Below are 26,074 nucleotides of genomic sequence, written 5' to 3' on the forward strand. Positions count from 1 at the left end.
TTTTGTCATTTCTAAGTATACTTTTACAGATTCTGAGTGTTTCCATTTCATGGCTTAGTCTCTGTTTTATCAATACAGTCTTCTTAAATCTCACCAAAAATTTGAAAACACAAGCTAGAGATCTTAAACTATGTCTTCCTGTTTCTTGCAGCAAATCTATTTCAAAAGAAATAATTTGTTCTCTCTCTCTCTTTTTTTTTTTTTTTTTTTTTTTTGGTACTGGGGATCAAACTCGGGTCCTTGTGCTTCCAAGGCAGGCAGCATAACCACTAAGCTAAATCCCCGGCCTTCCTTTCTTTCTTTTACAGGGTCTCTCTATGTAGTCCAGACTGGCTGCAAACTATGTAGCCCAGGCTGGCCTCAAGCTCACTGTGATCCCCCTGCAGCTTACTTTTCTTCTTTCAAATTGCTGAAAGCTTTGTAACATCTAATAATTTTTTCTTTAGCTCACCTATAGGATGGATTGTCTGTGTTATATTAGAAATTAAGATTCATTCTGGATATAAGCGTGTGGTATTTGTCAGATTGTCCAAGCGCAGCCTGAAGGACGGGTAATGCATTGTTGTCATTTCACCAGTGTGAGGACCCGGCGACTCTGTATGGGTTAGTTGTTGCAGGTAGGTGGAAGCAGGCTTGGAGAAGGGAGGGTTAGCTTTGCATGGATGTAGCTCGCCCTCTCCAGCTGCCAGGGAAGCTATGGAGAAACCAGCCGGGGCAGTGCTCCATCCCACAACCAGAAGAATGACCTCTTGTCCCCTCCAGACCTATCCTGGTCATGACCATGGCCCTCCCCGCTTCGGCACACCAGATGCTCTGTGCGCTGAGCACTTTGGTGGACTCCTTCCTCCCAGACCCCAGCAGTGTGAGAATCTCCTCCCCATCAGCTACTCAAAGACCTACCTTCATCTTTACCCTCTGTTGCTCCAAGCTGGGGCTTCAATGACGCTCAGACAGAGGGTTCTAGTTCTCCCCCACATGACTTTCTCCTTCTTGCTTATTGATGAACAGCCTACTGGTTGACACCTCCCTCCTTCCTCTCCTGCATGTGGCTGAGAGATCTAAGCATGTAGCTGGCACCGTCCTCATCTTCTGAGTTTCTCTTATTTCCTTGATCATGTCAGTGGGGCAGGACATTCAGTACATAAACTTACATCACCCTGTTGGTTTGGAATTCATGCCAAGGGTTTCTATACAAGTGATTTTAAAACACTGAATAAATCTTTCAAACACATGAAGTTTGGACACAAGGCCAGTGAAGGCCTTTTTTTTTTCCCCTCAGAACTCGAAGATATTCATATTAGTTTAGATGAAGAAGGAGACTTTAGGAAATCAAGTTGTAAATCTAATATTCTGGGAATTTATAGAAGTTTTATTCACATCAAGGCAATAAAGCTGCAAGCATTTTGGCAGATCTGCTAGAGGTTCACAGTTTATAGATAATTCCCGGGTCTTTCATAATGACTTGCAGTGCTAGAAAGAAAGTAGTGTTTAGTCCTAATACAGATCTGGCCTGGTTTGCAGTTTCTGATACAGGAAGGTCGTCCTTGGGTGCAGGGTTAGAGGGGCTGTGTCTAATCAGGTGAGCAGGCCTGACCAGAGATAGCAAACCATAGCGCACCACCTACTTCATACAGCCCTGAGCTAAGTTTGTACAAATGGCTGAAAAATCTTGTCCTGGCATATGAAAATAAATTTCATTGTGTATTAACAAAATTTTATTGGAACATGGTCATTGTTTTGCTTGTTTAACCTGCTTTCCTACTATGACGATAAACTTGAATGTGTGTGACAGAGACCATGTGGGCGGCAAAGCATAACATATTTGCTATCTGGTCCTGGGCAGAAAAAGTTTGCTGATCTGGCTTAGAGTTTTAAGGGCCTGTGAAATGTTAGCAAGGAAACCATCTTCCTAGAGGTTATTTCCTCCGAGTGATTTTCCCTCTTTTTGGGTTGAAAAAGAAAATCATCACTTCTTGAAGAGTCTCACTCCATGGTGATGCTTGGTAACATCTAGTAATTTTTTCTTTAGCTCATCTATAGGATGGATTGTCTGTGTTATATTAGAAATTAAGATTCATTAGACAGTGACAGAGATGTTGGCTCTCAGCCCATGTTTATCTCCCTGCCTTTACTGTGGTAGAGGCAGGTTATTGGGGTCATGTTAGTACTGGTTAGCATGAGCCAGAAGAGAGGTGACAGAGAGACCAGAAGGTAACAACTCGCACTTTTTAGGATTCCCTCCAGATTTCAATGGTCTGGGTTGGTTTTCTACCTTCTAATCTTGTGCCTTGGTAACTGTGAAAAACAAAAATTGGTTGTGCTCAGGTCTGAATATTATTCATCCCTATCAAAGCTCACACCGAGGCTTGCTCACCAACAGGGGTGTTGAGAAGTGGCGACTTAAAGAGGTGATTAGGTCCCCAAGAGGGAGTAATGCTTTTCTCAAGGAAGGGGCTTCTTGTCCTGGAGGGACTGGGTCACTCAGATGCAGAGTGGTTGATTATAAGCGAATTTGTCTCCCTCAGCTTGCTTGGTGCTTTCCCTCTTGCTGTGTGACTTCACTGTCTTCCACGTGCGCATCAGCCACGCTCACACACGCTACTGTCACCCAATCCCATCGCAATGCTTTCACATGGCCAGACGGGCCCACATGATCTTGGATTATGAGCCTCCAAAACTGAGCTGAGTAAACCTTTCTTCTTTATCAAGCACCTAGTCTCCAATAATTTGTTCTAGCCGTACAAAATAGACTCTGGCAGTTGTAAATTTTTTCTCTTTTTTAGAGTACTAGAAATTCACAAGGCTTTTAAAAATTATTAAAGGAAGTAGATGTTTAAAAGACTCCTAAAACATCATGTAGCTTATTGTTAAAGAGTTGGGAAATGTCTTCTTTTTTCTTTGTTTCTATTATCTCTGACCAATGGAAGCAGTTTGCATTTGTTACCTCTCAGGTTTTCTTCCACCCGTAGATGATATGAAGTGACAGAAGGAGGGTGACATTGATGCTCTGAAACAGTGCTTGTTCTCCCCTTTGTACCTCCTGCTTGCTTAGAAAGAGAAGTCCTTTGAAGGTGATCCAAGACTCTCCCTACCCCGAACTCTAGTGAGTGTCCCAACAGAATCCTTTCCTCATTTCAAAAGCTCTGCTGAGAACTTTAGAGAAGGACGCATGAGTAAAATGAAACGTGGGAATTATGCAGATTCCCCGTCTTCGCACTGTGGGTCTCATCAGGTCTGCTGGTGCTTGTGCCACTGTAGTGGGCTCCGTGGGCCTGCTGGGTGGATGCTATGCCTAATCATCCCCCTGGCTGTCCTATAGTAACAGTGCTTCCCCCCTCCAAGTCTTCCTCTGCCTTGGAATTTGGGTCATATCAGTCATTTTTTCTTATATTTTGGTCCAGAATAAGACTTTTCCCAGTGGGGTTTTTGAGCACCTAGCTCTGTTTTCCTCTCTATTTTTACCTTCCCCTGTTCCTATCTGGGCTTCCTTCCAAAAAGCTCCAACCAGCTTTGGAAAAAGAGATCAGCCACTCAGGGGCCCCTGAAGAAGTCATGCATGGTGTCAGCTGATTAGTTCAACCTAATAGTTGTTACCCAAGTAGCCAACAAAATAAGTTCTTATGTAATTCTTCTCTTTTTAAAAGGATATCTGCAAAATAGACTTGGGCCAATGCAAAGATTATTTATATTTTTGGAGAAGCAGGGAGCTAAACTATACTGGCTGAAAAGAGGTAGGTTAACTGTAAGCCTAGTGAGTAGGAAAATTGTTATGGCTCATAACTTATTTCTAATTTCTTAACCTTTCATATATGCAATAACACTTGGATATAACGGAGATTTACTAAGTAGACTGAAATGTTTTCAATAAAGTAAAAGTGAAACATCATTACAAAGAAGTCTGTTAAAAAAAACAACAACAACAACCAAATGAATATGAAGGAGAATGGCTACACAAGAGGGAAGCTACTTGAAAGTGAAAATAATAACAATAGAAAAATGGCAAAAGTTAAGAACCAATTGTTTGCTGACCCACCACACTCCCCTGGGACCCACATTCTGTAACAGGAGCCAGAGCAGAAGAGGACTTTTGAGAAGGGGGAGGACAGAGGACATCTCACCACCTCTGCTTGGAGCAAGAGGACCCAGGCATACAATGGAGCTTGGATGTATCTTAGTCCATTTGGGCTGCTGTAAAAAGAGACCGTAGGCTGGGTGGCTTATAAACTACTTCATTATAACATAACTTTGTTATAACATAACATGCTTATGACATTCATTTCTCACAATTCTGGAGACTGGGAAGTCCAAGGTCACCGTCCCAGCAGATTTGATGTCCAGTTCATAGCTCTCTCCCTGGGCTGTAGATGGCGCCCTATTGGTGGAAGCCCTCCACTAAGCCGTCCAGCAGTGGATGGCGCCCTCTTCCGGCCTCCACTAATCTCATACCTGAGGGTTCCACTCTCACCTCCTGTCTCTCCAGAGCCCCCACTTCTTAATATCTTCCCACTGGGGATTGAGTTTCAGTCGTTGAGATATTAATCTCTGGGGCACATAAACATTCAGATCACACCAGATGTCAGACAGATTCAGAGTTAAAAATTGAATTTTAGGGACGGGGATTTAGCTCAATGGCACCAAGCCTGCTTCGCAAGTACAAGGTCGTGAGTTCGATCCCTGGTACCAAAAAAAAAAGAGCTGGGGATATAGCTCAGTGAGAAGGCCCTGGGTTCTAACCCTAATACTGCATTAAAAATTGAATTTTATCTCTCAGAGTACTGAACAACATGCTAATTATAGTCCAATCTTGTAGAAATGGAAAATAACTTTATTCTCAATTATCTTTCTCAAATATGGATTTCAAAGTAAGAAATGATTTTTAATTACTTTATATACAATATTTTTAACAATATACTAGATTGCGTGGTGGCATTTTGCTTATAAGTTTCCTGAATAAAATTAGTAAAAAGTATTTACTTTGAAGTTAGAAGTAAATTTAGGAGTTACTCAGTTTATTCCTACATTATACCAACGAGGCAACTCAGGCCCAACCAAGACAAGTGATTCACCCAAGGCCAATCATACAAATGGTAAGATTGGGATCCAACCCAGGGTTCTTTGCAGCTAATAAAAGGGCTTTCCCAAAGTAACTATTCTAAAATTTTTACTTTTGTTTGTGTGCAGTGTTGGGTTACTTAACGGTGGGGATATGTTCCTAGAACTGCATCACTAGAGAGTTGTCCAAGTATGTGAGCATCACTAAGTGTACTACACAAACCAAGGAGTACAGCCCACTACACATCTATGCTGTGCTGTGCAGCATTCTTGAATCTGTGGTCTGTCATCCACTCATAAGCCATTAGAGCCATAACAAGCCTTCAAGACCATGGAATCCACCCCACCTGTTTCCCATCACACCCTCATTTAGAGAAGAAAGCAAAGCCCAGAAAGAGATAAGGAGTCTGATTGCAAAGCTTCTTCAGAAACAAACAATTTTTCTTAAATTGCCAATGAAGATAGATTTAGTATAAAAGTCTGCATGCATAAAATTAAAACAACTTTGTTTGGTAATGAGGTGAAATTTTGCTTTCTAATAAAATCTGTTAATTTAATAAAATTGTAATAATCTGTTAAGAAAACAACAAATAAGAAGGACTTTTTTCCTTTTGTGGTAGTGGGGATTGAACCCAAGGCCTTAGCACTGAGTTACATCTCCAGTCCTTCTTTTGTTGTTGTTGTTGTTTGTTTGTTTGTTTTAATTTAGAAACAGGGTCTTGCTAAGTTGCTAACTTGCCCGGTCTGGGCTGGAGCTTGAAGTCCTCCTGCCTCACCCTCTCAGAGTGCTGAGATTAGAGGCATGCATCATTATGCCTGGCTCAAGAAGGATCATGGTGCAGAGCTAATTCCTCTTATCAAATTATAAAAGGAGTCATCCCGAAGTTCCTTCAGCAAGGTGTGTTTTTGCATTTAAAAGTTTATTCATTCACCCACAACTGCTAAGAGAAAGAATTTGTAATACAAAACGGTATGAACAGCATGTGCCAAACCAGCCATAGTGGGAGTAGCAATTATAATTAACTTGTAGTTGCAAATTATCTCATGTTGCTCTTGCTCCTGTCCTTATGTGTGTGGTCCTTGCCTTGCAACTTACTGAAGTTTATTTATAGACTGAGTAATCTGTCCTTTGTATCACACTTTTCTTCTAGTTGTCACATCCCTAAGACTTAGGAAAGTAAACATAATAGTTTTTGCTTTTTTCAGTAGTATAGTTTATTTAACTTGCTAATGATAGCATAAAGCCAGAAATATATATTACTACAATAAAAAATTGATAGAATTTAGTCAAATAAATAAAAATAAAATCTAAAAACTTTTTAAAAGATTAATTTAGAGTTATTTTGGTTTTCCAAAATGGATTGCATACTACATTTCAGCTCTCAAATTAAAAATAATGATTTATAATAATACACCTCAAATTGTATTATCTAAAAGTTTTCATTTATTAAGTATTTTTGTGGAAGCTACAAATATTGATATACTCTAATTTATAATATATCTGCATAAATCTTTCACAAGAATATCGTAACAAGGAGTTATTTATAAAGAGCCAGTGAGACATGATAGAATACGAACAGATTGATAGGCAAGAATAACTTTAAATATTTTGTTTCCTATAAATTAGATTTGATTTTAATGGATTTGACATTTTCTTCCAGAGCAGTTTTTGCCAGGTCTATATTTAGAAGAAAACATTTGAATTTAAATTGAAAGAACATTTAATTTTTACTTAATTTTCTTTCTGACATCTATACTGTAGGATGGAAGGTTTAAATGTGCCATGGAGAGTTGTAGAGCATGTCCATTTCATGCAAAATACGTAGGATTATGTAACTAGATTTTAGAATACATGATCTGGATGCTCAGTAATTACAATAAAAATTTTAATGTTGTTATCTGTAAACATCTGAGCTTTATGTGCCAGGTAGTAATTAAGCTCTGCATGTATATTAATTCACTTAATCTTAATAGTAACCCTAAGAGGGAGGTCGTATTAAAATCCTCATTTTACAAAGGAGAAAATGGAGCCACGGAGAAATGAAGCAATTTACCTTCAGGCACACAGCTGACAGCACAGGGTTAGGAGTCAGGATGCGCAGCTTTGGTGCACTTCATCTCAACGACTTCCTAGGGCCGTAGTTCTCCAGGTGTGGCCTCCAGGCCGGCAACACCACCATGACCCAGAAACACATCAGACATCATGTTCTGGGGCCACACCCCAGAGCTACCAGATCTGAGGCTCTGTGGAGGGGCTGTACACTGTGTTTTGGGGACCACCCCCCAGGTGTTTGAAGTGCAAACCAAAGTCTGGGGACCCCTGCTTAGATAAATGAAGCATTGTTCTTTCCCTGATCTGGGCCCAATAGAGAAGACAGTCATGCAAATACAGAATTAGCACCAACCTAGGAAGTACAGTCAAAGAGGAAAATAGTCGCAACAGTGGTGATTCAAAGGAGAATGTGAGGGGAAAGGGAAGGTTTTGCTTCTTGAGCTTTGAGAAATTTGCACTTTGGTTCCAAAAATAGAGGAGGGCAACCAGTTCCAACCCCAGTAGAGTATGCTGGCTTTGCTTGTCCAGAGTTTGAACAAATAGTCCAAATCACTTAAAGCAGTTCTGAACATTTTGGCAAGAGCAACAAAATTGTCATCACTTTCCTGTATTTGCTGATCTTCTGGCTGGGACTGTGTCTCTGACATGTGTATAATTCTTCGAATTAATGGCTACAAAGTAGTCAGAAGAGATCTTATAAAGATAAGGTAATAATGCATACTTCTTGCCTAGACAAATAATTTAGCATTAGATGTTAGAAAGGGTAACCTTCAATAATGATACTATGTTAGCTTTCCTGTTGCAGGGTCACAATACCTAACAACTACCATTTAAAGAAGTTTAATTTGGCTCATGGTTCTAGAGCATTCAGTCCGTAGTCTGCTGACTCCAAGGCAGGAACATCATGGCAGAACAAAGATACTTAGTTCATTGCAGAAGCAGAGCAAGGCAAAAATCCCAGAGAACAAAGTGAGGGACCAGACATAGGCCCCAAGGTTACACCTCCATGATTCACCTAGACACACCTACTAGTGTTCTTTACCAATCCCCTAGGCAGCTCCCAAGCCAATCAAAATAGACAATCTGCCTTAGCTATCACAGGCTTTCATTTACCTTTTAAACCCAAAGATTAGTCTACTAAAACTACAGTCTCTCGCACTAAAATGGAACAGAGCTGAGCATTACAAGATACTGTCCTAGCTCATAATACCTAAATTATTTAACCCATTAGGTGAATCATCCCTCATTTTTCAGGGCACAGCATCTAAGGAATCCTTGCAGCAGGCTCTAGGCTGAACAAAGTCTTTGCGCTTTTCATCCTGTTGCAAGCAGGGATTAGACATAAAGTAAACAACACAAGCTGACTACTCTTTGTGACATCTTCGAAGAGATGGCTCTGATATGCACCACTGTGTTCAATCACTTAAAAGGCAATAATTCAATTATGCCAGCCCTTATATAAGAGCTGCTATTGCTTTCAGTTCACTTCCAGGCCTGACACAAGTAAATCACTTCGATAAAATCCCTTTTCTCCCTCCTGGAGACAAGCATAAGTAATGATACCAGTGATCTAGCAAGGACAAGATGAATATAATGTACTTTTTATAGAAAAACAAAATGTTTCATGAGGCAGTGATTCATTGTGTTATTTGGAAAATGAGTTTTCTTTAGTGTGTATGTGAGACGTTTAAATGATCTTACATCAAGCCGCTTTTGGAGAGGCAGATGCTATACTGTTTTGAATTGAAATGCTTTAATTTAGCATTTCATAGACCAATTTTGGAAAGAGGAATACACCTTAGAAATATACCATCCTTAATTTGTACCCATTGATGGCCATCCCTTTATAACTATGTAAAAAGAAAATATTTTTAAGATATTGAAGCAAATTCTTTCCTTATGTGAAAACAACCACCTAATTATTTTCTAATTTTATCTTAAATATTAACTATGTGATACCTGCCTCAGCTTTAAAGGACATCAGCTTGAGTGTATGTTATAATTGTCACTTTATTAGGTCACTGGACTTCCTTCTTTTGTTTGGTACCGGGGATCGAACTCGGGTCCTTCCACTTGAGAGGCAGGCGCTGGAACCACTGAGTTAAATCCCGGCCCTGGACTTCCTTCTTAATGACCCAGATTACTCCCCAAAGATGGTTGCTTTCTAATATAGTGAATTAGTATCTTTAGTAACATTAGGTCCTTAACATTAGCTGTTAGGCTAGTAGGTGCCACAGTAGCAGGGTGTGGACATATAAGGATTAAAATACATGGTAGTTAGCAGATTGGTATCCATATCATGTCGGTGTTCCTTTCTATTGACTTTCCTTTGGATTAATAGGTATCAATGTACATGTGAATGGGATGCAGTGTGATTTTCCCCCCCGTGTATACAGCATGCACAGATTGAATCCAGCCTTGTCTTATGCAGCCTACCACCCCCACTATCTTTAGTAATCATTATTTTGCATCTAGATCAATATTTTTAGTCCTTTTTCTTTTTACTTCCACATATGAGATGGAATAAGTAGTCCTTGTCTTTCTTTTTTTCTTTCTTTCTTTTTTAGTCCTTGTCTTTCTATATCTGACTTATTTCAATTAACAAAATATCCTCCAGTTCCATTCATTTTGCTGTACATGACAGGATTTCATTTTTCCTTGTGGCTAATACTCCACTGTGCATATGTACCATATTTTCCTAATCTGTTTATCCACTGATGAACACTTAGGTTGGTTCTATATCTTATCTGTTGTGAACAGAGCCATAATAAACATGAGCATGAGGCATCTCTTTGGGATACTGATTTCATTTCCTTTGGGTGTGCACCCTGAAGTAGGAGAGATGAATCAGAGGGTAGATCTGTCCACTTAATATGTCCACCACTACCTCTCAGTGAATGATGAAATAGTTTCAACAGTTTGTTCAAGGATTTTTAAAAAATAGTTTACATTTTAAAAATAAGTGATATCGACTCGATAAGGCTTACCATTTTCTCAGGAAAATGTTAATAGAGTACATAGAATTTTATAATAGAACTTCAAATTACATCCTAATCAACTTCTCTGCTGGCTTAATATTCAACCTCAGAAAAATCTTCTTGTTTTGACCGTATCATTATAAAATGGTATTTTCAGATAAGTAGAATCAATTGGAGAACATATCAGAGAATAAAATATTTTTACCTGCTTGAGACATACATTTATAAGGTCCTAATATTTGCTGAGTGCCAGATATTATTATAAACAACTCAAGTGCATTATTAAATGCACTGTTTTTCATTATTCTCGACCGTATTTTTATTTTTTTCCCACAGAACTCAAATCATCATCATCATCTAGTTTACTGCATGTCTCTGTCTACTCACCTTCCCACCCTCCTTCGTTGGGCAGGAGCTTTTTATGTTTGCTTACTACTATCTGCACTGTTTCTAGAATAATGTATATTCATAGTAGCAACTCTCTCACTTTCTCTCTCTGTATATGCAATTTATATATTAAGATATATTATAGTCTATATTTATATACATTGTATATTTGCCTATTATATTAAATGTATAAATTATATGTTTATATGTTTTAAGTGAATAAATAGCCCTGTGAGGTTGATACTGTGTACCCTCATTGACGGATGAGGACTGGTCAAGGAAGCAACAAAGAAAAAATGTGAAGATGGTGGCGGTTGGTGCCCCTTCTCACCTAATACTTTCATCCATTTAATGAATGCATTTAAAGCTCACAATGTTACCCATGTACCACACTCCCTCCCATGTATACACTACATCCGCATAAAAACAATGGGATAATTATTATTTTTATCAATACATTGTAACAGGTTCCTGAAGTACCAGTGTTAAACCAGTTCTTTTCCTTTTGTTCAATAGTAGATTACCAGAGTCTCGTGATATTTTTATAATTTGTAATTAATTTTGACCAAACAAACACATATATCTGAAATTCAAAAGGTACAGAGGATTATTTGATGAAAAGCAACCATCACACATCTATCCTCCATTCCTAAACCTGCCTGCCCATTGGAGTCACCTACGGAGTCTTAACAATGACTGAAACCTGTGTCCCACCCCTAGAGATTGTAATTTAATGGGTTTAGGGGTGTAGCTGGATTTTGGAGTTTTTTAGAAAGTCCCCAGGAGGGACATTACCTTCAGCAAAGGTAATGCAACAAGGACCAAATGTACTCTCTTGTCCAAAACAGTGGTGGAACAGTCAAAATATGCAAACTATTTTTTATGACCCTGGACATCAAGAAAGAAAGGACAGTCATTTCTGAGGGAGAGAAGCCCCAGCTGATTGCCTGAGGGGTGTGTAGGCCAGGGCACAGCAAAGGGGATGGAGCAGAGCTCAGCACTCAGAGCTGGGGACTTAAACAGTGACAAGTACAGCTCAGGCTACAAGAGGAGAGAGCAGGCCCGGGGATTTAGCTCAGTGGTTTCCCACCTGCTGCGCAAGCGCAAGGACCCAAGTTCGATCCCTGGTACCAAAACCAAACCAAACCAAACAAACAAACAAAAAAAGAAGAGAGAGCTCTCAGGAAAAAGAGCTCCAAAGATCTATAGGGGGCTGTTCCTGAGAGTTCTGCCTAGGCTTTATTTGCACATCAGTGTTAGGAAAGGAGCAGAGGCCAAAGGAGAAAGGCACTGGGAAGGACAACAGGAAATAGGACCTGTTGGGTGATCACACAAGGAATGGAAATAGTGCCTGTTCCAGCCAGTTGGACTGGAAAACTATGATTTACACAGCAATTGGTAGAAAATGAAAATAATAATATATAAATTTGTGGGACACTGCTAAAACATTATTTAGGAGAAATTTATAGTTGCTATGGCCCTCTTTTAGAAATCAAGCAATATTTCAAGTCATGATCTCGTTCTCTGTCTCTAGAAACTAGAGGGAAAAAGAACAAATGATATCCAAAGTGGAATAAAAGGAAATAATAAATATTAGAGAAGAAAGCAATGAAACAGGAAAACAATAGAGAAAAAGTAATGGATTCAAATGTAGAAAAGATCAATAAAGCTGACAATCAGCTAGCCAAACTGGTCAAGAAAAAAAGAGAAGCACAAATTGCCATTATCAGGAATGGGAGGAGTTACATCACTAGATTCTATATAAGTTAAAAGGAAAGATAAAAGGATATTATTCTGTAATGTGAACACATCCTTATAATTTCAACAATTTAAGTGAAATCCATAAGTCTCTTGAAGACACAAAGGACCAAATATCATTCAATAAGAAATAGGCAATCTGATAACTGTTGGTTTGTAGTTGAAAACCAGTCTAAAAAGAAAGCCCCATGCCCAGAAAGCCTCACTGGTAACTTGTACCAAACATTTAAGGAAGAAATAACTCGTCTACCCAAGCTTGACTAGAAAACAGAAGAGAACATTTTTAAACCAATTCTGTGAATAGACAAACATTACCTTAATATTGAAACTCAGGAAACATTAAAAAATGGGAAAGTACAGTCCAATGCCCTTTATGAATTCACATGGAAAAATTCTAAACAGAATTCTAGGAAATTGAGTTTACAACAGAAGGATAACATATCATGGCTAAGTAGGACTTAGCTCAGGTATGCAAGGTTAGTTTACCATTTGAAGTTCAATCAGTATAATTTCTAAAACAGAAATTCATTTGATCATTTCAGTGAACATAGGAAAAGCATTTTTGAAAATCCAACATCCACTCCAGATTTAAAACTCTTAGCAAACGAGAAATAAAAGAGAATCTTTGCAGTCTGATAAAAGGCCCTTTAAAACAGAGAGGTTTTATGCTATACCTAATGGGAAAGACTGTTTTCTCAGTGTTTTACCACAGGTGTGTGTCTATGTAAAATGTTAAGCGTTACATTCTGGAAAATCATTGTAACATTTTATTTGTTTTCCTTATTCTTTCATTATGAAATCCAGTATTTGGTTTGTCCTTCCTCATTTAAAACCAGAAAAAAAACTTCTCCTCTTCTTGTTCTATCATGGCTAATTCACTGATCTATAGGTCACAACCATTTCTATTACTACAAACATGTACTAATAAAAAATAAAATAATCTGTTACTGGGATACATGTTTGAAAAATAACATATTTGATGAATATATTGTTGGCTTTAAAAAAAATAGCAGCAGATCAAGTTGTTCAATACCAAAATAATTTTTGCTTTTAAAGTTAACCACATTCTTTGACTCATAGACTATGTTGCAAGAAGTCCTTCTATGAAGACAATGTACCGATTTTTCTGGGGTCCTAAATGTCTTCATGGCCATTTGTTTCCTTCATAGTTTTTCTCTAATTTTTGGTCTTGAGTCAACATAGATCTCAAAAGTGTCCATTATCCAAACTATCCATATTGTCATTGTTATGGTTTCTATCTGAATGTCCCCCAAAAGTGATTGGATTATGGGGTGATATAGCTAAATGTGATATTAGGAGGTGGGATCTGCTAGCGGCCTGGTTGGAAGAGATGCATACACCTTCCAGGTGTATCTCCCTTCCCACTTCCTCCCTTCATCTCTCTCTGCTTCCTGGGTGCCATGACATGACCAGCTTTCCTCCACCCAGGCCCTTCTACCATGCTGCTGCCCATGCAAGTTCTGAAACTTCTAAAACGTGAGCCAAAATAAACCTCTCCTTCTTTAAGTTGCAGGTATTGGGTATTGCATCCCAAGACAAGGAAAGTAACTAATACAGTTGTGTGTGTACTCTATGCATTTGTTTAGTTTGGTAGTGAAGACTGAGTCTTTTTTTTTTTTTAACATTGGGTATTTTTATGAATGATATTTTGAACTTTTTGCCAACATTTCGTCAAATGTCAAATCAATGCAGCTCACATCAATTGAATATTTTGTTTTGTCTTCATTAGCCGATGAAGTCAGTAAGAAGGTTCACTGCTGTCCTACTTAGTAAATTCATTCGCTCAGTCTTTTTCATAGCATTAAATTCCATAGTCTTGTGGCCTTATTCACTGCATTGTCCTCCATTCTGTAGGGTCTTGGGGGTGGCCCTCACCCTCCCCAGTTGGGTTGGCTTGCATTTATGCGCCTGAGATCCTGTCTGAGGAGTCACTCTACAACAGAATTAATGGACAAATTTTGAATGTTACCTTTCCCAGAAGTGGTTTCCTCTTGGCTGAGAAAAGGGATTTACTGCATAGTGAATTATTCTTAAGGCCCCTCTCTAGCGCTGAGAACTTGGCTTTGTAGTGAGTTCATGCATGTCACTCTGTCACCTAGGGAAAGTGTGGAGAGCTTGATCCAGAAGCACTCCTATGCCCGCTCGCCCATCCGTACCTATGGAGGAGAAGAGGATGTCCTGGGGGAAGAGAGCCAGACCACCTCAAATCGAGGTAAGGCACCCAAAGAATGAAGACATGTTTGTCCTTCTTTGCCACAAAAGAACATCTGGGCTTTTCACAAGGTGACAGCCCCCAGTGCTGAGCTTCACACTTCTCATTATTATACCTGAGTTATAAGTGATTTTTCTGCCTGAAATTTCCGTTTTCTAGTAAAAGGACATTGAGCCATTGAGCCATGGCTCAGGAGTTACTTGTCTGAATTTACTACAAAAGAACTGTTGCACTTGGGGAGGCAGTTCTGTAGTCTTTGTGATCCTCAACTTTATAATCTGAAATCATGAAATGTAACTGTTTCACCAAATTAGGACTATATCCTTTAAGATCAAAGACCAAAGCAGAAAACACTTTTAAAACAGGATTGTGCTTGTGAAAGGCTTCACATAGAAGCAGTGGCCCCAAGAAAGAGTGTCAGAACCGAACAAAGTTTCTTGGTTGCAAAGCCTCAGGGAGGAGCCCCTGCACCGAGCACGGAAGTCCAAGGAAGAGGCCAGAGGCACCCCATGCTGGCAACTGTGATGTTGCCAGCAAGAGAACTTCTGTCATTGTTTTATGTCCAGAATATGGAATAACAAAATCAGTGAAAGCATAGGACATTCTTACCACTCAATCCAAGTTCAATGGCAATGCTTGTTGTTGCTGTGTAAGAAAACTTAGTCTTACAGGTTCTCACAGTGGCTTTGGAAACCAGGTAGCTTTATTGAGACTTAAACACCTATACTTCCCTGTGTCCTTGATGATAGTCAGCATTACTAGTATCAGATGGAATCTCAAAGTTGTTTTGATTTGTACTTCCCTAATGGCTAAAGATGCTGACCATGTTTTCATTTATTTGTTAGCTATCTGTGCTCCATTTGAGAAGTGACTATTTCATTGGCCTACTTTTCAATTGGGGCATTTGTTTGGGGGGGGCGTCTAACTTTTTTGAGTTCTTTGTATGTTCTAGATATTAATCCTCTATCAAAAGAGTAACTGGCAAAAACTTTTCTCAATTCTGTGGGTTGTCTCTTCACTCTGTTAACTCTTTTGTTTGCTGTGCAGAAGCTTTTTAATTGAATACCATCTCATTTGTTGATTCTGGGTGTTATTTCTTGTGCTATTGGAGTACTATTCAGGAAGTCCTTGCCTATGCCTATATCTTCAAGTGTTTCCCCTATTTTATCTTAAATATACCAACAAAAAGAAAAGCTAGGCTTTCTTATGGAGATGCCGTAGAGGTGAGGAGAAACGTCAGATGTTTGGAGCTCCTTTTAAGGGAATCAGGTCACTGCCTGTAGGAAAGGCACCAGTGTTTGGGCCACATTGGGAACATGCAGGCATCAAGTGAGTTAAATCTTTTTCCATTTAGTAAATTCTTTCTTCCATGCGGAAGTAAACGTTATCCTGCTATCTAGAAAGGTAGATTTGCCCTCTGAAAAAATCTCATGCATGTTTGTCTTTTTCAATTGCAGACCGGTTAAATATTTTTTGAAAATAACCTTGTCTTTGATGTGCACACTGAAATAGCATTTCCAGCCTAACGAGTGCTCTTCCTTACAGGGTCAGCCTTTACGACATCTGACAACTTGTCACTCAGCTCCTGGGTATCATCTTCTTCCAGTTTTCCGGGATTTCAGCACCCACAACCCCTGACCGCTCTTGGCAGCAGCACAGCGTCCATAGCAACACCCATTCCGCACCCCATACAGGGCTCTCTGCCACCCTACAGCCGCCTGGGGATGCCTCTGACCCCATCCGCCATTGCCACCTCCATGCAGGGGAGTGGTCCTACCTTCCCTTCCTTCCACATGCCGAGGTACCATCACTACTTCCAGCAAGGGCCCTATGCTGCCATCCAAGGACTGCGCCATTCCTCTGCTGTGATGACACCATTTGTATGACTCTTCCAGAAGTGGAGCATCTGGATCCAGAATGTGCAAGTGGGTATAGAAGTAGAGGACAGGGTTGGGTGGGCGGCATGTACAGTGTTGAAGCAGGTGCTCTCTAGGAAACACGGGATCTATTCAAGAAGAGAGCTAGACTCACGATAGAATCTACTGCTACAGGAATGTGCTGTGGACCAGGATTCATCTGCAGTTGGAAGACAGCTCTTGGGTTCAGGAGAGAATCATTGTTAAGTTCTTAGCCAACCTAAGTCTTGCAAGTAATAGGATATCAATTTACCCAGAAAGGTTAATTCTACAAGGCAGACAAATCTTAAAGTACATTCGTCCTAGTGGCTAAAAATGCTGTGTTGATGCAATAATGTATAAAATCAATGTGTATAGGTTTTCTTTCTGTTTTCCACAGGTTAAAAGAATCTTCAGAGAGGCAATACTGACCATATGACTAACTTCAGTCCATTTCTACCTATGGGAAATGAGAGCCCATAGAGAAATATTTGTAGTGCTGTAGCTTAAGCATGTTTCATTTCCTTTATATTAGTTCCCTGGGGAAGGAGCTGAGATCATTCTGATGCATCCTGTTGTGTGGATGAAGACGTGGTGTTGCCTTCACCAAGCTCTTCTTGCAATACTGACGGACCTACGCTCAACCAGCTTGGTGTTCAATGTTGTCTTCTTTCTTCCTACCCCTCTTCCTTGCAGCTACTTGCCAGTGATATAGGAAAAATCTTCCAAATACAATGCTGAAGCAATGGTTGTCTGTGTTCCTGTGCAGAACTGAGGTTTGCATTCTGCTGACCCATCCACTGAGAGCACTGCACAGCCTCCACATGCAGTGCGCGGGGCTTGCTTTCTCTCACAGCCGCAACAAAAAGATAGCTGTCTTTTTTCCAAAGGAATTTCCCTGCCGTGGAAGTCAAAGGCCCCTCCAGGTCCCCTTCAGTTTTGGGAAACTTTCTGGATGTAAAAGTGCACTGGGCCAAATTCTCATTTTTGATAAATCTGCTTTGTTGCTGCTGCCACTGTCCCAGGGATTTGAGAATGACCATTTCGGTGCTGAGAAAGCCACAATTTAACATACGCTCATGAGCAGTCATGGACTATGTAGTTAATTCATCCTGTTTTCTTACTGTGTTATGTTTAGAGACTCCTCTACCATTTTTCTGAGTCCTTAATGTGAAATTGCATGTTAACTCAGTGACTCCCTGGCTGACACATTAGCAGTTCTTATAAGTAAATTAAAGCTTTATCCACTTTATTTTCAACTCATACCTTCTTAAGCCTTCCTTTAATGCATGTAATAGTAGTCAATTATATTTTAGTTCTATATGGTTCTATATAACTTGTATGTTTTTTTTTAGAGCAACATATATCTTAGCATTTACAATCAGGGTAGAACATTTGGTCATTTGTGACAGTTAATTTCTCTAATAATAGAGACTTAATGAAGTTAATAATCTTTCAACTTTGGACATAATGCTTCCCAGCCACAGAATGTAATCTGTGTTCTTAGCAAATTTCCCCAAAACCCTAATTTAATTTTTGTATGTCATTTCCATTCTATTCCTTTCTTACTGCAAAAGTATCGAATCTGTTAAAAGAGATGGGAGATATTGCTACTGACAACAGGAGTATATTTGGGGGTAAATGCAATATACTTTTCACATCAGCTCCTGTGGGATTTTATTTGGTTATGTTAATGTTAGCTTTGTCTATATCAACTGCCTTGACTGAGCTTGTCCAGCCTGTGACACAGGGCATCATGGCATACCCTGACTACGTGGTGCTGTTGTCGGATTTTGCACTTGCCACCTCCACTGAATCCCAAAGTTTACTTGCAAAGAAGCATGGATGTGTTAGCCAAGCATTTCAAAGTCCTGTGCCAAACACTCATTTGTAGCTTCCTGCATGTTATACAGTATCCATGGGTAGTTTGTTTTCAAACAAAGTATAGATGTGCATTTCTTTTAAAAGGCAGTTACAGGCAATGTTTAAAATAAATACCCATAGAGCTAGGATAGGGGTTTAATATTTAATTGGCTTGTTGCCACTGCTCCTTTGAATTCAGCACTGCTGCTTAAAGCAGGAATAACAAAAGATGCTTTTTTACATGATGCTATCCAATACCTTGATAAATTCCTTGTCTCCTAAAGTCTCCTAAAGTGAATCTGTCTGGATTTTCTTTTCAAAGAGAATGAAAGGATTATTTCAATCCTATTTTGACAGCTCTCTCCATCCGTGTTTACGAGTCTTTTGTTAAATATGGTTTTGTACAAGTATTTCCTGACTATATGGCTTTGTTGTGTTTGTTAAGCAACTGGAAACTGAGGTAAGTAGACTTTCCTTGGAGGAGAAAGCAAAGCATACTCTTGGGAAAAATCTGACCTGAAATTCTGAATTAGGTCTATATTTTCAGTGTAGACATCACCTGCACCAGAGAGAGGAAGCACAAGGGAAACAGAGCTGAACTGAACCACAGCTGCTGTAGCCATGGGGACAGGAGCTCCACCCACTGGCCCTTCTGGACTGTGGTGGTTTTCGGTTCTGATTAACCCCTCAGGAGGGAGGTTAGTGTGTGAAATTCCAAAGACTGTTGTACCAAAAGGGACTGCTAGAACTAGATAGTTAGTGGGAAAGCTGACTGAATAATAATAACCACGACTTATCATATATTTGGAATAAACTCAGGGTTTTCCCTCTAAGTTTATTACAGTATCACAAAAAATACTGCTGATGTGCAGCACTGTCACAGGGAGCAGGACCTGCCAGACTCACTTTACTGAACTTTAATTAATTCATAACTAATTAGGTTCTGCATTTGTGATTTGCTTTTAAACATTTATCAATACTTCTAAGTTCACTGATTTTTAAAATTATTTAGTAAATCTTTCCTCCTCTGCCAACTCTTAGCAGTACATAAGTAAAAATACTTAGCTTGCATCTAAGATGCCACAAAAGATTAGGCGATGCAGTCTAGACTCATAACTTTGTGTTGTGTTGCTGGCTTATTTGAGTTGAGAGCACAGGTGCAAGGTCTGTAAGCCCATCACTCCTACTAGGTGGGCACTGAGTATGTGGTATTAAGAAGCCTCCTGATAATGATTCTTCATCTCACCGAAGTCCTCTGTAGGAGCTGCATATTTCAAGGTCTCCCTCCTTCCACCTTGACTCCCATCTCTGTCATTTTGTTTCTCCAGCTCCTGCCCTAAACAAAAATAAAAACATCTGAGAAACAGTCTTAGATGTGAAGCATTATCGTCACATCCTGCTTATGGATCTGAGAGAGAGCTGTAAGGATGTTTACCCCATTTCTGTGCCACACATGAGCTTTTTTAGGCTGACTAGCTGAATTATATTGAGGAAAATCACCTTCAAAGTGGGTGGAATGACTATCACCCTATTAAAGTCATAGAGGTAGTCAGGTGTGATAGTGCACGGCTGTAGTCCTTGCACTCTGTTTGAGCCCAGCCTAGGCAGCTGAGCAACTTAGCGAGATGCTTTTCCTCAAAATACAGAAAGGACTAGGGGCTGAGGATGTGGCCCAAGCAGCACAGCACCTGCCTGGCAAGCGTAAGGCCCTGAGTTCAATTCCCAGTACCAAAAAAAAAAAAAAAAATGCTGGGGATTCACTCATTGCGAAGGCTTCAATGCCCAGTACTGAAAAATAAAAACACAAAGACAAGCTTCGCAGTGACTCAATAACTAAAGCTGCAATTAATCAGTTCTGTAGTGTACAGGGTAATATATTGCAAGAAAACTATTTTTATTCCATCTTCCAATGACTAAATAAGGAAAATTATTTTCATTGTTAAATGGGCAGGGGATTGATAAATATTAAAACAAAATAATAGTATGCTTCAAATCTAGACAAAGCGCTAGAGAGATTTTCAGCTTACTCCTCTAGAGAACTGTGCCTGAAAGGAGGGTAGGTTTTATATGAACTTTTATATTGCTTGAGAAGGAAAGGAGTTTTTGTAAGCCAGCAAAGGAAAGGCTAAAAACTCTTAAAACTTTAGAAAATCATAAAACTCTTTCTTCATTTACTAGTCTGGGCCAGCTATAAAATATTCCAATGCTTATCTTTCTTCAGCATGCTTAAATATAGTATTCATTTATAAATATTTGGTGGGCACATAATCCACAAGTATTTTCCAGCCTTTGTTCTCTGTCTGTCCCTCAAATAATTTTAATCCCCACCCTTTTATAAATAGAGTACCCTGGGAACAGGAAAATAAAAAAAATTTGTGAGATAATACATCTGGACAATAAATAGTACAATGTGTTGTATTTTACTTTTGGTACATTCACATACTGTATTTGGTTTTTTTTTTAATTTTCAGAAACATAAAAGAGTTCTTTTATTTCTGAGAGGATGAAATTGGATGTAGCCTCTTTAGCAGACTGTCACAGTTTTTTGTGTGCTGTGTCTTCATTTGCTTAACGGATTGCGCGAGAACAGTCACCATAATGAAGTGTGTGTCGGGGTTGGGGGGCCGGGCATGGGAAATGTTTTATGGAAAAAACAAAGTTATAAGCCTAATACTATGAAGTAACATCTAATGAAGTTCTTTTTAAGTGCAATATATTTATTTCTGCTAGAAATGTATTATCAACCTTATGTAATATTTGAAGCATTACATGTTATTTGTAAACAGCTTAAAATTATATATTACTCCAGATTGTACAGCAGTACAAATGTGTGGATCTTAGTACTTTTTTTTCATTAAAAATGGTGTGGTTTTGATATTAAACACACATTACACCTTTCATTATCTTACATACTATGACTTTGGGGACCAATTTCCTCACCTGAAAAAAACAGAGAAGGTTTCAATGAGATTGAGGGCTTGTAGCAGACCATTCCCAGGCCAGACACAATGCTGTAGCTTTGACCTGAAGAACACTTGAAAGCCATCGGCAGACAGGGCCCTGCTACCCTGGCCACCCCATCCTCCTTCACCCAGCCCCTCGTCCTTTTCTTTCTGGTGAGTCCTTCAAGGCTGGGGATGCCGCACCAAACATCCTGGACTCCAGGAAGTGAAAGAGCTTCATCCTCTCCTTCCGACCCCAGCTCTCAGGTCTGCTGTGATGACAACTCAGAGGAGGCCGGCCCGAAATAAGATTAGCCAAATTCAGATTTTAAATCTTCCTTCCATATGACAGTCTGCCAAAATATTCAGCATTACCATACCTTCCACTTAAAAAATCTGCTCTGTTACCCTGAAATTTTTGTACATGCTGAACACCAACTCTATTTGGAAGAATTCCAATCTTACAGAAAAGTTGCAAGAATACTATAAAGAAACTCTATCTGTGTTACACAGATCAATGACTGGCTTTTTGCCGTTCGCTTTATCATGACATACAAAGTCATGAGCCCAGGCACAGATGTGCAATTTTGTGTGAATTGTCTTTCCAAACCACCAGAGAGTAAGTTGAATATATGACTCATTATCCTTAAATAATTAAAGGATATTCTTAACAACAAGAAGATTCCTTTAGAAAACCATAAATAGTGTTAGCAACTTCGGGAAATCTTTTCTTTTTTTTGGTACCAGGGGTCGAACTCAGGACTTTGCACTTGGGAGGCAGATGCAGTGCCGCTGAGCTAAATCCCCAGCACACAACTTCAGGAAATTTAACAATGATCCAATACTGTGCTCTACCACCTATATTTCAATGTTGTTAAATGACCCAGTAGTGTTTTCTGTTGCAGATTTTTTTCCTTCAGTACAGATCTACCTTATAATCGCACACCGCACTCACCATTTCTTTAGTCTCCTTTAATCTGGTATAGCTCCTCAGCCTGTCTTGATCTTTTACAACAACAACAAAAGGATTCCTAGCTTTCAGTGGTTTATAATTTATAATTATTATTAATTATTTTGATACTCAAATTGATCCAGATTTGATCAATGAAAGCCCCTTCAAGCTGGCTCATTTGTCTTTTTGACATGCACTGATTTATTTATTTGGCACTTTTTCAGTTTCTGCCGTAACGAGATATTCTGGGCCCATCTGTACTTCTCTTTGGCACAGCCTTGAAATCAGCCACTCTGCAAGGAGCCCATCCTCCGTTTAGTGGGGAAGGGTGCTTGAGTCCAAGATCTGGGTGCCAGGTGGACACATAGGCTATGTTTGTCTCTAGGCCCTTTCGGCCATCAGAACCAGAAATCCATCTGTGATCCAAGCAGGAGTGCACACACACACGCATACACACATTTGCATTCTATTAGAAACCAGGAGCTTATGCTGGCATCTGCAATGCCAGGGCAGTCCTCACGTGACTCCATTCCACCTCTGTGTCTGCCTCTCCTCCAGGGAGCACCTGGGTCCCAACACATCAGCACCTTTATCTACTTAACTCTATCGGACTAATTTATATTATTTCACCCATTCAACTACCACAAATGAATCTCCTGAAAAGACATTCAGATTTCCTTGAGGTTGTTTCCTTGTCCCTTAACTTGGAGGACATAGTCAGAGACATGTTCAACAGTTACTTGGATTAGTTCTCTCTGGTTCCGGAGTAGCTCTGTGGCCCATTTGCAGTCTATCAGTGTGCAAGTTTGCTTGCTGTTTAAAGGAGTTTTCTTCCTATTTTTATTGATTTAAGAAATACATAAAACTTAATGTGCTCCCAACAACAAGCACATAAAATTAGTGATTATAGCAAGTTTGTAGACCACAAGGTCAATATTTAAAAAGTCAACTGCTCTTCTATATCCTAGCAATGAACAATTAAAATTTGAAGAAAAAATTGTTTATGTCAGCACAAAAAAGAGAAAACCTTAGATACAAGTAAATGAAATGTGTAAAATCTCATTTCCTCATAAAAGATGAGGAAAACTATAAGATGCTGAAGAAATCAAAGAAGATCTAAATAAATGAAGAGATATTCCATGTCTAGGAACAGGAAGACTCAATATTGTCAAGGTATCAATTCTTCCCAAGTTGATCTATAGTTTGAACACAGTCCTAGCCAGTTATTTTGTGGCTATAAATAAATTTATTCTAAAATTTATGTGTTAAGGCAAAAGACCCAGAATAGCCAAATCAATCTAAAGAACAAAGTCACAGAACTGACAGTACCCAACAAACTTACTACAGAGGTATAGTGACAAAGACATTGTGATATCGGTGACAGAACAGACAAATCAATGCAACAGAACAGGGAGCCCAGAAACAGATCCCCATGAATATAATTAACTGATCTCTGACAAAGGAGCAAAGGCAACTCAGCGAATAAACAGTATCTTTCCAGTAATCTTTTCAACAAATGATACCAGAACAACAGAATATCCATGGGTGAGATAATCCTAGACATAAAATCTACATCTATGGCAAAAAAATTAAATAAAAATGCTTCATAGATAAGACCTAAATGTACAGTGCAAATCTATAAAACTGCTGCAAAATAACATAAGAGGAAATCTAAGTGTCTTCTTAAAACTCAACAGTAAGAAAACAAAGGCAAAAGATCTATCTGAGAAGACACTTAAGAAGGTACAGATGGAAAATAGCAACAGAAAGGCTTCTCCATGTCATGGGATTAGAGGATTGTGAATGAAAACGACCTGAGTTACCACTACACATCTATTTGAATGGCTAAAATCCAAACCACTAGCACCATCAGGCTAGTGAAGACAAATAGCAATGGGAACTTCATTACTGATGGGAGTGCAGAATGGTAGTTTCGCCATTGTTCAGCCATGTTTATCTCTGTTAACAGCCATTTTCCAATGTCTTGCAAAGCTAACATACTATTATAATACGACCCAGAAACTGCTTGTAGGTATTAAATGAGTTGAAATTTTACGTCACAGAAAAACCTTCACATGAATGTTTATAGCAGCTTTATTTATAAGTGTCAAAACTTGGGAGCAAGCAAGATGTGCCTCAGCAGGGGAATGGATATGTTATGACCATCATCCATACTATGAATTATTACTAAGTGATAAAAATTTCTTTTTAAATGCCCAGGGCTGGCAGGGGAGGGAGCTCAGAGGTAGAGCGCTTACCCGGCAGACACAAGGCCCTGGGTTAGATCCCCAGCACTCAAAAAAAAAAAAAAAAAAGAGGTGAAGGAAACTTGCTAACCCAAAAAAGCCACTCTGAATGGGCAGTATACTGTATGATTCCATCTATAAGACTGGAAAAAGTGAAACTACTGAATATAGAAACATCAGGGTTTCCTTCCAAGGGGAAAGTATTAATGGATAGAGCACAGGGGATTTTTAGGGCAGTGAAACAATTCCTAAATGATATTGTTATGCAGGCTATATAAAATTATGTGTTTGTCAAAATATGGAGCTGTATAACTCAAAGAATGAACTGTACTGTAAACTATGCACTTCAATGAACAATAATGCATAACACTGGCTCATTAATTATAGCAAATGTACTACACTAATACAAGATGTTAAGAACAGGGGAAACTGCAAAGGTTGGGGATGGGGAAGACATGGCAACTGCATTTCTGCACAATTTTTCTGTAAACCTAAAAATGCTCTGAAAAATTAATTTTATTAACAAAATGGTGATGACAACAAAATATCCCTTCACACCCACTAGGATGGCAATAATCAAAAGGACAGACAATAACAGGTATTGACAAGATGTGGAAAAATTAGATCACCACTTCATACTTCATATCCCCATCCATGGTGGGGATATAAGATGGTACAGCCACTTTGCAAAATATCTGACAATTTATTGAAAGGACAAACATAGAGTGACCCAGAAATTTCATTTCTAGGTGTACACTGAGGAGAAAAGAAAATGTATATCAAAACAAAAACTTGAACATGAATGTGCATTGTAGCAAAATTCATGATAGGTAAAATGGGGAAAAAAATTCAAATCCCCATCCACTAGTGAATGGGTAAATAAAATGTGGTACATCAGTACATTGTAATAAGTAAAATATGAAGATGAGTGAACTTTTTTGGGGGGGTAGCAAAGATTGAACTCGGGTCCTTGCACTTGCAGGGCAGGCAGTGGAACCACTGGGCTGAATCTCTGGCATAGATGGGTGAACTTTGAAAATATTGACAAGAAAGAAGCCAGTCACAAGGACCATCTATTTTAAGTTCCCATTTATTTAAAATGTCCATCATAGGAATAGCCATAGAAAAAGAGAACAGATTAGTGTTTGCCAGGGGAGAAGAACCATTAATGCGTACGGAGCTTACTTCAGGAATAGTGGAAATGTGAACTAAGATAATGATAATGGCTGCAAAAATTATGAATATATTAAAATCACAAATCACACACTTTAAAAGGGTGAATTTTATGGTATATGAATTATATGCCATGAAATCTATTGTTTAAAATATGAGATGCACAACAAAAATCCCAACCTACACAGTAAATCTTTTATTTCAGCTCTATAGGGCTCAGTGCGTCAACTTTGAAGACTTCCAAGGGGTAAATCTTGTGTATTTGAAAAGTAGGCTATCTAGAATCTTCTCTCTGGTTCAATTTTTTTTATTCGTAAAAAGAAGGTATTTCTGCCTCTTTCATAACTTTGTGTGGGACATGGTCCTCAATTTATATTAGTTTATTTTTATCTCCTCTTTACTCCCTTTAGGAAAATGATCATAGCTGGTTTTCTGGACTGTCTAGAATTTAAAAATTATATAAGAAACCCCTTCTCCCTTTGGAGCCTTGACAGGCAATGACTGTTACCTTTCATAAAACATCACTGTGTGTAAGCACTCTA

The 26,074-nt window shown here is 39.0% G+C and overlaps 1 protein-coding gene across 3 annotated transcripts in view; it reads left to right on the forward strand.

Moving 5' to 3' along the window:
- The window catches only part of Tbx20 (T-box transcription factor 20), a 51,810-nt gene extending 31,627 nt beyond the window's left edge, over positions 1-20,183 (forward strand). The window contains exons 7-9 of one of the 3 annotated variants that reach the window (XM_004840305.4): positions 14,349-14,461; positions 16,007-16,386; positions 16,757-20,183. In XM_004840305.4, coding sequence (XP_004840362.1) covers positions 14,349-14,461; positions 16,007-16,347 — 454 coding nt within the window. In that variant the 3' untranslated portion in view covers positions 16,348-16,386; positions 16,757-20,183. Of the gene's footprint in view, positions 1-14,348; positions 14,462-16,006 lie in introns of all 3 variants that reach the window. The other 2 variants (XM_004840306.4, XM_087196422.1) reach the window with 2 other exon arrangements.
- Positions 20,184-26,074: the final 5,891 nt, after the last annotated feature.

This window comes from Heterocephalus glaber, unplaced genomic scaffold (assembly GCF_053883595.1).
Source record: "Heterocephalus glaber isolate CG9 unplaced genomic scaffold, H.glaber_assembly_v1.0 deba00001610, whole genome shotgun sequence".
NCBI classification, from domain to species: Eukaryota; Metazoa; Chordata; class Mammalia; order Rodentia; family Bathyergidae; genus Heterocephalus; species Heterocephalus glaber.